An 11,956-nucleotide genomic window follows, 5' to 3' on the forward strand; every position below is an offset into this window, starting at 1 on the left:
TGAAATCCTATAGCTGCACGGTTGTAGATGACGCGAGGAGGAAGCGACGCCCGTTGCACCATGCCGGCGCCGCGGTGACCGCATTGTGCTCGGTAACTCAAGACACCCCGCGCATATGCGCCGCTCAAAGTCACAGGAGACGATTCCACCTAGCTCTGCAGCATCAACAAACCCCTGGCTGCTTTGCCCTTTGAGATCCCTCTCTCTCTCTCTCTGCCCCCCCGCTCTCCTGTCTGCCGAAAACCTGCACGCTGAGAGCGTCTCATTCTGTCACGTCGAACACGGCCCGCGCTACACGCTCTTACAATACGAAGATAGTATATGCGTACGTGCGTTATGAGTGGATTGTGAAAACGCTCTACCTTCCCCCATACTGCGTGAACATGATATGCTGCAATCACTGTCACTACTTTCCGCTACGAGGCCAAAAAAGGGGGGAAGCTTTCGCTTTCTACCAGCGTTGGCGTGGCAATTTCGTATGGTGCGCTCTCGCGTCGTCTGCTACACTGCCGCTCAATGTGTTTCCCGCCCGCTCCCGCATGATGGCGCCACATCCTCGCGCAAAAGGCGGATTCATTTTGGATGCTTTAAATGTTGCGAGAAGTTTATGGGGAAAGGAAAAGTGACCTCTGTGGAAACCAGCATTGCTTAGAGAAGGATCTCGGCAGTAGTAGAAAGGCTCGTGCAATCCTCTTAGTATCATGCAGCATTCACTAATAGGACGTCTTTTTTATAAACGAACACTACAACAAATTTGAACTATGGCTGTGCATTACAGAACGAGCTGTGAAAGTGGTCCAACCTTAATTACTTCATAGAATTCAGAAACAGAAAAAAAAAAATAATTCTCCAGTAGTTTCATCAGCTAATGAACATGATACGGTCATGCTGGAATAACTACTGGCTGATGTTGTTAACTAAGGCAACAAAATGAAGACATGCTAAGAGCTGCTTTTGCATAGTTATCTGATACTTGATTGTATGCTTTTAATGAATCACGGATGATGTCGGTCACTTTGAGCACACATAAACAAGTGGCATTGAACATGATCTGGAGTCTCCAAAGCTTGGCTTCAGGATAGAGATGAACTCAGTGTCTTTTCATAAAGGGCAACAGAGACGTATTGTCAGCGTTCCTTTAAAAAGAGCACTCACAGTGATTTGTCCGCACAAATATTGGTGCCTGCCAACATATTTACAGGCATGCATTGTAGTCAAACATCTAATGGTTCAACAAAACCATCGTACCTTGAATCCAGGCACTCTCCGTTATTCTAGCAGAAGAGAGACATAGGACAGCTGAACGAGATCAACATCATCTAGGCTCTCCTTGTTTTTGGCAATGAGGGTTTTAAGCAGTGTTTGAGGCTTCGGATTCCTGTTCATGAAGGAGAGTCCCTGTAGGAAAGTATTGACAGATTCCCGAGTGTATGATCGTGCAAAGAAAGATGCTCTGCTGAAGGGCAATATAGTCAGTATAACAACACCGATGGCCTGAATTTGCATGAAAACTCAATAATCATAAGAAATGCAGGAAGGAGAACAGTACGACGACGGTGATCGGGTCGACATTCGTCCATGATCACAACGGCTATGGCTACAGGTGGTGTAAAACAGGAGTAAGTGGAGGTCAGAGGTCTTTATCTGCGGCGCGCTTTGAAGCAGATAACTAAAGACAACCAAATTTATAGATCATTAGTGTGGTGACGCCGCATCGTCGGTACTTAAGAGAGAAATGACGATAAGATTCCGGGGTGGCGCGGGCCACCAAATGACACCCGTTTATTCCGATGACGATGCTTATATATAGATGAAAGTAGGTTGTGCTCGCAATCGATAAAATAGCGCCCTCTATACTCAACAATTAGCTAATATGATGCTGCTTGTAGTCCTGTTCATTGTAGCAGTTCCTCCGTCAGATTGCAATCGTGCACTAACAGCCTACTTATGTGCAAGGATAATCGCATATGTAGCCCTGCAGCCAGGTTGCAGTGCATCTACTTTACAGATGTGTTCTCAGTGGAAAAGAACTAACCGTTCAGCGACATCGTTCAGAATTGGCACTCCTGACGGTAACGGCGGATACTAATAGCCATAGCTAATGTTGCATAGCGGAACTTTAGCTTTGAGTAAACAGCCCTTACATTTCTAGATAACACGAAGATATTGTACGCATTTTGAAAGGGGATGTCCCATATGAGGCAATCCGGATGGGCAGCGGTCGCGGTGGAGGGAAAGGGTAGGGAGGTAAGGCTGTGTGGCATGGTGTCTGTGTGGCATGGGTTCTGCGAAATTTATTTTGAGAGCTCACGTTCTAAGACAAACAGTTATAACCTCTTAACCTTGCGTTTTGTGGTCTGTGACCAAATTTCAAACATTTTGAGAGAAGCAGACGGAAGGGCCACGTACGAATTGACTTGTGGGGTGCATTGCCAGCCAGGAAGGTGTAGAAGACACGAAAGGCCACACTGTTGAGAGAGTGCAGAAGCAAGCTGCGCTTCAAATTATTGCGCCGGTCTGCCTTTGGGTTGAAATAAATGTTGCGCAGCAGTTCGGCCACTTTCAACGACAACTGCGGCTTGTCGTCAGGCATTAGTGGCAGCAGCTCTTTAGGCTCTACCACATCCCAAAGCTTAAATTCATAGTGCTCAATATTACAATTTGGCCGAAATTTGTCACGAGACCACGCTCTCTGAAAATAAATTTCTGCCAGCTTTGTCTTACAAAAGTTGGAAAATGCGATGAAACCGCAGTGGCAGCACACGGGGTAATTCAGTTTTGATGCTTTCAATGTTGCGAGAAGTTTATTCAACCTTAATTACTTCATAGAATACAGAAACAGACAAAAAACTCAATAATTCTCCAGTAATTTCATCAGCTAATCAGCGTGACATAGTCATACGGGAATAACTGCTGGCTGATGCTGTTAACTACGGCAACAAGAACAAGACATGCTAAGGGCTGCTTTTGCATAGATATCTGTTACTTGATTGCAGGTTTTAATGAGTCACGGATGATGTCTGTCACTTTGAGCACACATAAACAAATGGCATTGAACATGATCTGGAGTCTCCAAAGTTTGGCTTCAGGATAAAGATGAACGCAGCATCTTTTCATAAAGGCCAACATAGACTTATTGTCAGCGTCCTTTTAAAAAAGAGCACTCAAAGTGATTTGTCCGCACCAATATTGGTGCCTGCCAACATATGTTTACCGGCATGCATTGTAGTCAAACAACTAATTATTCAACAAAACCATCGTACCTTGAATCCAGGCACTCTCCGTGATTCTAGCAGAAGAGAGACATAGGACAGCTGAACGAGATCAACATCATCTAGGCTCTCCTTGTTTTTGGCAATGAGGGTTTTAAGCAGTGTGTGTGCCTTTGGGTTCCTGTTCATGAAGGAGAGTCCCTGTAGGAAGTATTGACAGATTCCCGAGTGTATGATCGTGCAAAGAAAGAAGATGCTCTGCTGAAGGGCAATATAGTCAGTATAACAACACCGATGGCCTGAATTTGCATGAAAACTGCATGAAAAGTGCTCGCTCCAGGAGGTGCCAAGAACCACCTGCAAAATGACAATAATACCGATTTCACAGGAAAAGGCGCAGTATGTCATACTTGTTCTGCGGGCACCTGAAGGGAAGCGGAGAGAGAAAGGGATGCCGTAGTGGAGGGCTTTTGAGTAATTTTGACCACCTTTGAAACTCTCACGCGCACTGACATCGCACAACTCACGGGCGCATCTTCAATTTGCCTCTATTAAAACACGGCTGTCAATAGTGAAGGTAGAATCCCGGTACTCTGGAAAAGCAGTAAGTAGGTCGTCTTAACCATTGCATCTACACGACGGGGCATGCGGGCAGAAAGTAGCCTTTTGTTATTCGCAAATGGAAGCGGTCAGGTCACGTGCAACTTCGTTAGCCTTGTCATAAAGCTCCAACAAGTCCATCATTAAGAAGTATACGATTGTATTGTCAATACGCCCTAAGTTTTTAATTTGAAATCATTCGTTTGCTTATAAGCCACATGTCAATGCCCCACCTATAGACTGCCATCTTGAGTCTTTACAAGCACACCCAGCTGACAGCCCCTTTTAGGAAGCAGTCAAACTCGGATATCTCGAACTCGAAGGGGATCGCGAAATAGTTGGATATATCGATAATTCGATATGCACAAATCGGCTTGAGACTCCGCTTGCCATCGTGAAAAATGATACTGTATTATTCGCGTAATCAACCCACTCGCATGATGAATCCACCGCCTATTTTTGCCCCCGAAAATTGTAAAAAAATAGCGTTCGGTGGCGCGCGCGTCCCTCCGTTTCGACCGTCGCATCCAAAGCTCGTTTATTGGCAGCGCCCCAAGATGCTGCGCAGCGATAACGTCAAAGCGTGTTTATCTTTGGACTATACTTTTGAGTAGTAAAAACATTTAAACAGAGGAGTTCGAGGCACGCAGGCCCCTGGGCCCCCGCACGGCCTCACTACACTCAAACGGTAATGTTCCTACAGTTCATGACGTCGGCAACTCTGTCTGTGGCGGTCTTCTGCCGGAGCACGCAGGCCCCTGGGCCCCCGCACGGCCTCACTACACTCAAACGGTAATGTTCCTACAGTTCATGACGTCGGCAACTCTGTCTGTGGCGGTCTTCTGCCGGACCGGGTCCTCGGAGCGTAGCAGGGTCTCCCATTCGTCCCAGGCGGTGAGGTGCTCCAGAACCCACGGAGGAGGATACTTTGATAGATCCTGTGGTGGCAGGGAGCGAACTTGGCAGAGTGCCCGTGATGGCTAAATTGCACAAGACTGGTTTGATTTATCATGACGCGCTTGGGGCGGGCGTAGTCCACTGCCACAAAATCATTGGAAAGCGTGATAGCTGCTAATGCCATTTGATAGCTGCTAATGCCCATATGGGAGAGGCCTTCGCCCTGCAGTGGGTATAGTCCGGCTGCTGCTGCTGCTGCTGCTGCTGCTGATGATGATGATGAATGCTAAAAGCCGGTGCCATGATCGCAGCTGACCGCGTGTTTTCGTGATTCATAGATGCAAGAGTGAACGACACTCACTCACACACACACAAAATCTGCCGCTTCTTAACGTCCGCAGCCGCCTTAGCTTACTCTGCGCCGCACGTTTATCACGACGGACGGCAAGGATGAACGGCTCTCGCAAAAAAAAAAGAAAAACCTCTTCCGTTTCTTGTCCGCAGCCGCCTTAGCTTACGCACGTTCAACATACGAGACGCGCATCGCATGCCGCCGTGCGTAGTGCGTGCTGCGAACGAAGACTGGGGAAAAAGAGAGGAAGGGGAGAGAGAAAGCTCGGCAGAAGAGTGGGCACACCCTCACACCCTTGCGCTTTGCTCTATCGCGTTTTTCCCTCCTCGTTCTCACCGGTTCTCTCTGACGTTCATTCGCGCACATGGCTTGCAAACGTCGCGTGCTGGCGCGGGGAAAACGATAACCGCAGATGCGCGCGCCTTTGGCGAAAGGGCTTGGCGCTGCCCTAGAACAGCCGTCGCCGAACTGTGCCCTCTCATTCCTTCCGCGCTTGGCTTGAAAATGTCACGGGGCAAACGGCCGAGGGTAATGCAAGGAGGTTAACCTCCTTGGGGTAATGCCATCATCTTTGGGGAAGGCGCACCGTTCAATGCGTGGTGCGGAGTTCGATATATAGAATGACCGGTGAAATTGAGTTTGATATACGACACAGTTTTCTTACACTTTTACTTGAGATTTTCAAGGGGATATTCCGTGAGTTCGATATAACCAAAATTCGAATTATCCGGGTTCGACTGAAAGAAGCCCGCATACTTACGAATCCCGACGCTTGAATTCTTGTTTGCAGCGAGCGGTACATGCGTTTCCGTTCTCCGAGATCTATGCAGTTCCCTCTGGAAGTGTGTCGGACGACACGGACGGTCACTGGGCGGCAGGCTGGGAGATCTATCTGCACATGCGGCGCAAGCGCAGGTCAACACGCTGCTGCGCAGCTCAGAAAGCAAACGGCAACGCAGCACACCGTGTAAAAAGACGATGGTCTCTTCTCGAACACACACTACTGCGTCCGCTAATCGCGCTCAGCAAAAGCCAAACCACAGATCTTTGATGCTATTATTACTTCCACTCGCCACCAAATATTTATAACTTTTACTTTATTTTTCTTTTTTTTTTTTTTTGCTGGAAGGTTTAACTTCAGATTTTTTTTTATATACCCTGCCACTGGAATGTAGCCTGGTAGGCAAGGCAGAAATGGAATTGACAGTTGTAGTTCATTAAGCAAATTGCGGCTTATGCAATCTCTGACGACAAGAAAAAAAAAAAAGGCTCATACATGCACCGCACACGTTTTTTGTGAAAAACCTTCATTTTTAGGGAAATAATCCTCTTTATTATTAGAATGCCTTAATTTGTAGTGTTAAAGGTCGCGCTCGACTTCTCCAAAGCATTCATTAGAGCCAGCTATTCCTAAACAGGATGAAATGGAATTAATGATTTCATATGAGGGATCGAATGCCGGTTTGCCCAGTCTCAGAAATCGAGAGAAAATAGAATAGCACAGAGCACAATAAGCGTGCACAGCATTGCTAATAGCTTTTTAGGAAACCTCCATTAAAAAAAAGAAATACCTCGTGTACATCTACCTTAAAAGCCCGCGTATAATACAGACCCGCATATAATACGGGGTGTAATTTCGGAATAGCAAATAAGGAGAAAAGTTCTGATTCGTGTGTAATGCAAGCGAGGAATGATCAGCAGAAGACACTCGCGTAATGGGTCCCATTTTTTTTTTCTTTCGAGAAACATCGACGTCAGTTGGGGGGAGGGTTCAATGCACGGGAACAAGGGGTCTTTTTTTTTCCCGATCAGTCGTCAAAGAAAGCACGCGGTAGCCGCGATTATGACGCGGGACGCGGGCTTTTAGCATCGTTCGCTTCAAAATGCGTTTGCTGCTACACACGTTCCAGACTTTGTGGCATTGGGCATGCCCACCTCACTGATTGCGAGCGCACAGAGCACCCCGACCAGACCGCCGGCATTCCCGCGAAGGCCACCGGCACTCTGCCGAGTTCCCTCCTCCCCCCTCATCTCTAGAGCTAACGACATACCGTGATGTCGCTGCGGGAAATCTGGCGCGCTGCCAACAAATACACTGGACGGCGACAGCGCGAGAAAAGGAAGGACACTGTTACGTTTGGGGTCGCGAGTGCCGGGGTAGCGTACCGCTGCCAGCAGTTATTGTTCGGCGCGCGGCCCCTCGGTAGTGTTGGCCTGGCGGCTCCGTGGACGGCGGACGGCATCAAAGGTGCCTGCAAAGACGAGGCGTCTTTTAACGAAACAACCTTTACTACAACATCGTGAAGATACGGGCAGAGAAGCTGACCCGGAGAGAATACAGACACTCTCACACAGCTGGTGTCTAGCGTCATCTCAACGGCGCGTCAAAGTACCCACTGAGCACAGAATATCTTGTAGCTGTCTTGATATGTCTATATTGGTCACATATATCTTGAGCTATCAAAGACATCTACAAGACGTCGCTTGGTGCTAGTCTAGAAGACATCATCGGCAAGATGTCTGGAATCTGTCTAGTGAAGAATTTTTATGTCTTCAGCTACGCAAGACAGTTATTAGCCGGCTTACGCCAGATGTCTTCTAGAGTTCTGCTTCAGAAGTCTACCATACTTCCTAACAAGACGTTTCAGGGTCACATATGTGCCTATAGTGCAATATGTACACAATTTAACTGGACGACACTGTTCTGCATACTCTAAGTATAAATTGTCGAAGGTTTGTTCTAGCAATTTTTCAGCTTGCAAAATACTGTATCCAAAGTGCCTGCGCTTTTGAATTAAGCATGCAATTTGGGCTGTTTCCAGCATGCAGGACCAATATGGCATCAAGAAATGCTGTTTAGGCGATGGGTATCTGAACATAATGTACTACAAAAGCCGCTGACACCTTCATTTCTGCAGCCGATAGCCACACGCGTACTGTGTTCGACCTCGCTGGGCGCAGTCCAGTCCGCCGGAAGACTCCAAACTCCGAGTGTTCACAACGACAAAGTAAGCTAGCGATGTATCCGTGTGTGATAAAAGCGAGTAGTTCGCACAGAGGAAAGATTTGCTGCGCTGATGTTAATACGGAACGCCAGCTATGCACGATCCGCCATTCCCAAACTTCGCGCGCCGTGGCCTTTTCGCACCCCTCCTCTTTACAGCGAGATAGAAAATAGTGCGCCAAAATAATTACGCAAGACGCAGGTTGTATTTACCGTTTTGAAACAAATACGTCATAAGCAACAGTTACATTTTACTTGTATATCTTGTTTCATGAAATATATTTCAGATTTCTATTGTTTTTAAAGTTATTGTATCAATGCGCTGCTCGGCGGCTGGCCATTTCAAATTTTCGTCGTGTCTAGTCGTGTCTGCACGTTCGTTAGGCCGTTGGTGTGTGACTGCGTTGAAAATGTATCCCGCACAGCGGCTGCTACTTCTGGCTGCAAGGCAAGCTTCGCTGGGTGAGTAAGAAATTGTTTCTTCTTAATGAGTCACTTAATGGAGCAGTAAAGTGACTGAGTGCTTTCTTTTTCCGATAAAAATGCTGCAAGGACCGTTGTTTGCATCCGCCGGCGCAGGCTGTATGGGCGAGCAAGATAGCGCGCGCGGACCGTTTAGTCAGTACGAAAGGCGGTGTTTTATGGCGCATCTACAGTTTTGTGCATGCAGGAAGGCTTTTCGCTTGTAATTCCACTCGCCGCGTTTCGTGAACTGCCATTGGCGGCGGAACCTCGCGATGTAATTCTTCAAAATGAGCTTGGCGATCCGACGTCTTTCGTTGATTGCCGCTGGTTCTAACACTTTCCCAGGAAACACAACTGAGCACGAAAGTCTGCATGCTTAGTGTGGCCTTCACTCTGCAGCAAGATACAGAAAATACGCACCGTCGAGTGGAAGCCGCGCATTGTTTGTCAGCCTGCAGAGCTCTATACGCGCTAAGTTATGCCGCGGTTGCGAAAAAGAGAACGATCTCGGTAAGGTGCATTCTGGCCACAGCGACTCTCCCAACTGCTAGCAAAATACTCTCGGCCTGTTCACAGGCACAAGTTTAAACACATAGCGAGATAGGAACGGCGTACAAACATTCTGCAGTGATTTAATTTTAATAGTTCATAAAATGTTTACAGTCAGCCATTACATTGCCGTGATTAAGTGATTTTACATTTTCATATAGTCAGGAAGCACAATTTAGTTCTTTTTAAGTTCCTGAACTGCATGCTGTGTGATGTGCTGGTGCTCTATTTGCTTTGGTCCTCAGGTTTATTGTGTTTTTTTTTTTTTTTTTATTGGCGGAAATGTTTTAAGAAATTAAGCTTCAGTTGAATTGGTACAGAAAGAAATCGAAAGCAAATCTTTCGGACGGACCTCATATAACGAAAAGCCTATTATAATACACAAAAACATATCAATTTCATTTGTTTTCTTGCTTCAGGGCCAATAGACTCTTCCTATCCAGAACTGGGAAAAGAAAAGAGAGTACTGAATCATAACTTACTTTTAAGGCGTATAGAATGTAGCCATGTTATAAGTGGGTTCAGTGTATGCCTTCTGGCTGTCCTCAACAACAAAGCTGTGACTCCACGCAAACCTTTTGATAGCATATGGACTCCTCCCGAAGTGAAGGTGTTTGGCATCAAAGGTGAAATTCCTTCATTTAATTTCAGTTCAGTTCAGTCATTCAGTCGTGTCTGACTCTTCGTGACCCTATGGACCATGTCACGCCACGCTTTCCGGTCTCTCACTATCTTCCTAACATCACATAACTTCCTCTGCAGTGCCTCGAGGATGCCATCTAACCATCGTGTTCGCTGCCTACCCCTTCTCCGGCGACCCTCAACCTTTTCCAGCATCAAATCTTTCTCCAGCGACTCCTCTCTTCTCATCAGATGACCAAAGTAGCTGAGCTTTAACTTTAGAATTAATTAACTTAGAATTAACTTTAGAATTTAGAATTTAATGCTCTTTTTCACATTGTGCTGTTGTGTCTGTGTTTGGTGCTCTTGTTATTTTGTGTCTGCACGAATTTTCATGTAAACAAAACACTTACCCAACAGCTCAAGCAAGTGAGCTATGCATTCTTTTTTTTTTTTGCTCTGGGTGCATGGTCACTGTTTAAAATATTGCTTTCATTTGTTCTAGGAAAAACTGGTGATGCATACATACATAGGTACCTACATATATACATGCATAGATACATACATAGGTAATGCATCCATACATAGATACATGATACATAGATTTATTTCTTCTCTACATATGTCGAATGAAACACTTAGCAAACTCAGAGGCAGGAACTTTACCCAGCATAGAAAGTGACTCTCAATAAAAAAAAAGAAATGTATAAATCAGGAAAATGGTGGTTCTCTTCAGGTGTGTCTGTTGGTGAAGACAAGAAAATGTTTTAGCCTTCGAGGTCATCAAGGAGTTATTAATATACATGTATTATACTCAGCACTATTTTGTGCTGCTAGTGCGTGTCTTGGTTAAACATATTTCTATTGTGTACTCAGTACTCTCAACCTTATGTGACATATTTTGAGGTTAAATTCTTATCCTATGTTTTGTAGTCAGTGATTTGCTTTATTAAACTTCACAAGAAATCTTTAAAGCATTGGAACACCTTGCAGGTTGCCACCACCTCCACGGCTGCCTAGCAACTATCCTTTTCCTGTCTGTGCTGCAAACACAACTTAGCAATGAGGGCCACAGGACTGACATCTCACTGGGCAGTCGTGGGCTACTGACTGAATACACAGGTATGGTTTGACTGTGCCAAAAACTTAGAGTTGCCAACAGTGGGACTTTTTCCTTCTGTTTGGGAGCTCATATATCTAAATTGTGCTTTTGATTTTAATCCTGGCAGGTGTGACATGGAAAGCCTTCAACACCAATGAAACTTAGTTTTGCCGACGTCACAAAAGAGTGGTTGGTGTTTGCCTTGTGACAAAGACCAAGTCCACATCTAAAGGCGCTGCACAGCCACCATGAACAGTGCCACAATAGCAAGCAGCTGGGATCAAGGCACCTTCTGTGCTCATTTACAACTCAAGTTTGAAGCTTTGTAATTTTGCAAAGGTAGGCCTCCAACAATTGACAGAGAGGAGCCTCCCAATCAATTGAGCCACAAAGGAATTCCCCCTTTCATGGCAGTAGGTGACAAAAAGAGGCAGTGCAGCTGGTGTTCAGTACCGATAAAGAAAAAGCTGCCCAGCCTAGTTAGCTGTGGACAAGGGCTGGAGTGGTACCAGTGTTGAGAACGATCTGATTGGCAGAAAAGCCTCCTTTGAGGGATATTCGCCCCTTCATTCTTAATTTGTAACTGACTGCAGTGGATCTGATAGCCCCGGAAGTTTTCTTTCTTTTTTTTTTTTTTTTCAATTTTCTCTGCCCTCTAGGGTTGTACAGAATAACAGATGCACAACCCATGCCAGCTCCCTCACTTTACGATGCTTTCATGCCAGAATGTTGGCAGTGGTATTCAGACCTTGTTTTTTTTTCGATGCCTTTTCTCCATGCATAATAACAGGCTATTTAGCGTAACACAGTCGCACACAAGACAGAGGACACCATCAGCACTTACAACTGTTCAGCGGAAAGCAGCCGATATACATAGCCTACTCAGGTGATGCGCACGGGTACAAGGCAACATGGAAACAGCACCATTTTGTCAAACTATGCGTGAGAAATTTTTCTTCAGTCTCATAAGAAAAACCAATTTGCTGCTGACACAGCTGTAACCTGCTTTTTTATATGAAGGGCTTCTAGTGTTTCATGAGCCGTTACCCACAGTTTTCACAATTGGTGCAAACCCTACGGTGCAAGAGAAGTCGCTCACCTTCATTGTTAATGTCTTTTGCATGTTCCCTAAGTTGGCCATTGACGCAGAATCC

The 11,956-nt window shown here is 45.9% G+C and overlaps 1 protein-coding gene across 2 annotated transcripts; it reads left to right on the forward strand.

Moving 5' to 3' along the window:
• The first annotated feature begins 8,439 nt into the window (after positions 1 to 8,439).
• Positions 8,440 to 11,722, forward strand: LOC146172281 (uncharacterized). Of its 2 annotated transcripts, XM_084586005.1 has the most exons (4): positions 8,440 to 8,527; positions 9,842 to 9,961; positions 10,694 to 10,822; positions 10,930 to 11,722. In XM_084586005.1, the coding sequence occupies exons 1-4, from the start codon at positions 8,476 to 8,478 to the stop codon at positions 10,965 to 10,967; spliced, it is 339 nt and encodes a 112-aa protein (XP_084442131.1). In that variant the 5' UTR covers positions 8,440 to 8,475; the 3' UTR covers positions 10,968 to 11,722. The 2 variants fall into 2 exon arrangements, with proteins under 2 accessions (XP_084442131.1, XP_084442132.1); XM_084586006.1 differs by lacking the exon at positions 9,842 to 9,961.
• The last annotated feature ends 234 nt before the right edge of the window (positions 11,723 to 11,956 follow it).

Source organism: Amblyomma maculatum, unplaced genomic scaffold (genome assembly GCF_055883805.1).
Source record: "Amblyomma maculatum isolate TAMU_Amacu unplaced genomic scaffold, ASM5588380v1 scaffold_13, whole genome shotgun sequence".
In the NCBI taxonomy this organism is placed as follows: domain Eukaryota; kingdom Metazoa; phylum Arthropoda; class Arachnida; order Ixodida; family Ixodidae; genus Amblyomma; species Amblyomma maculatum.

Coding starts and splice junctions, on each gene's coding strand:
- LOC146172281 (XM_084586005.1), top strand. CDS start 8,476: ATGTATCCCGCACAGCGGCTGCTACTTCTGGCTGCAAGGCAAGCTTCG. Junction 8,528..9,841: donor TGCAAGGCAAGCTTCGCTGG/GTGAGTAAGAAA, acceptor CTTCCTCTGCAG/TGCCTCGAGGATGCCATCTA. Junction 9,962..10,693: donor CTTCTCATCAGATGACCAAA/GTAGCTGAGCTT, acceptor AACACCTTGCAG/GTTGCCACCACCTCCACGGC.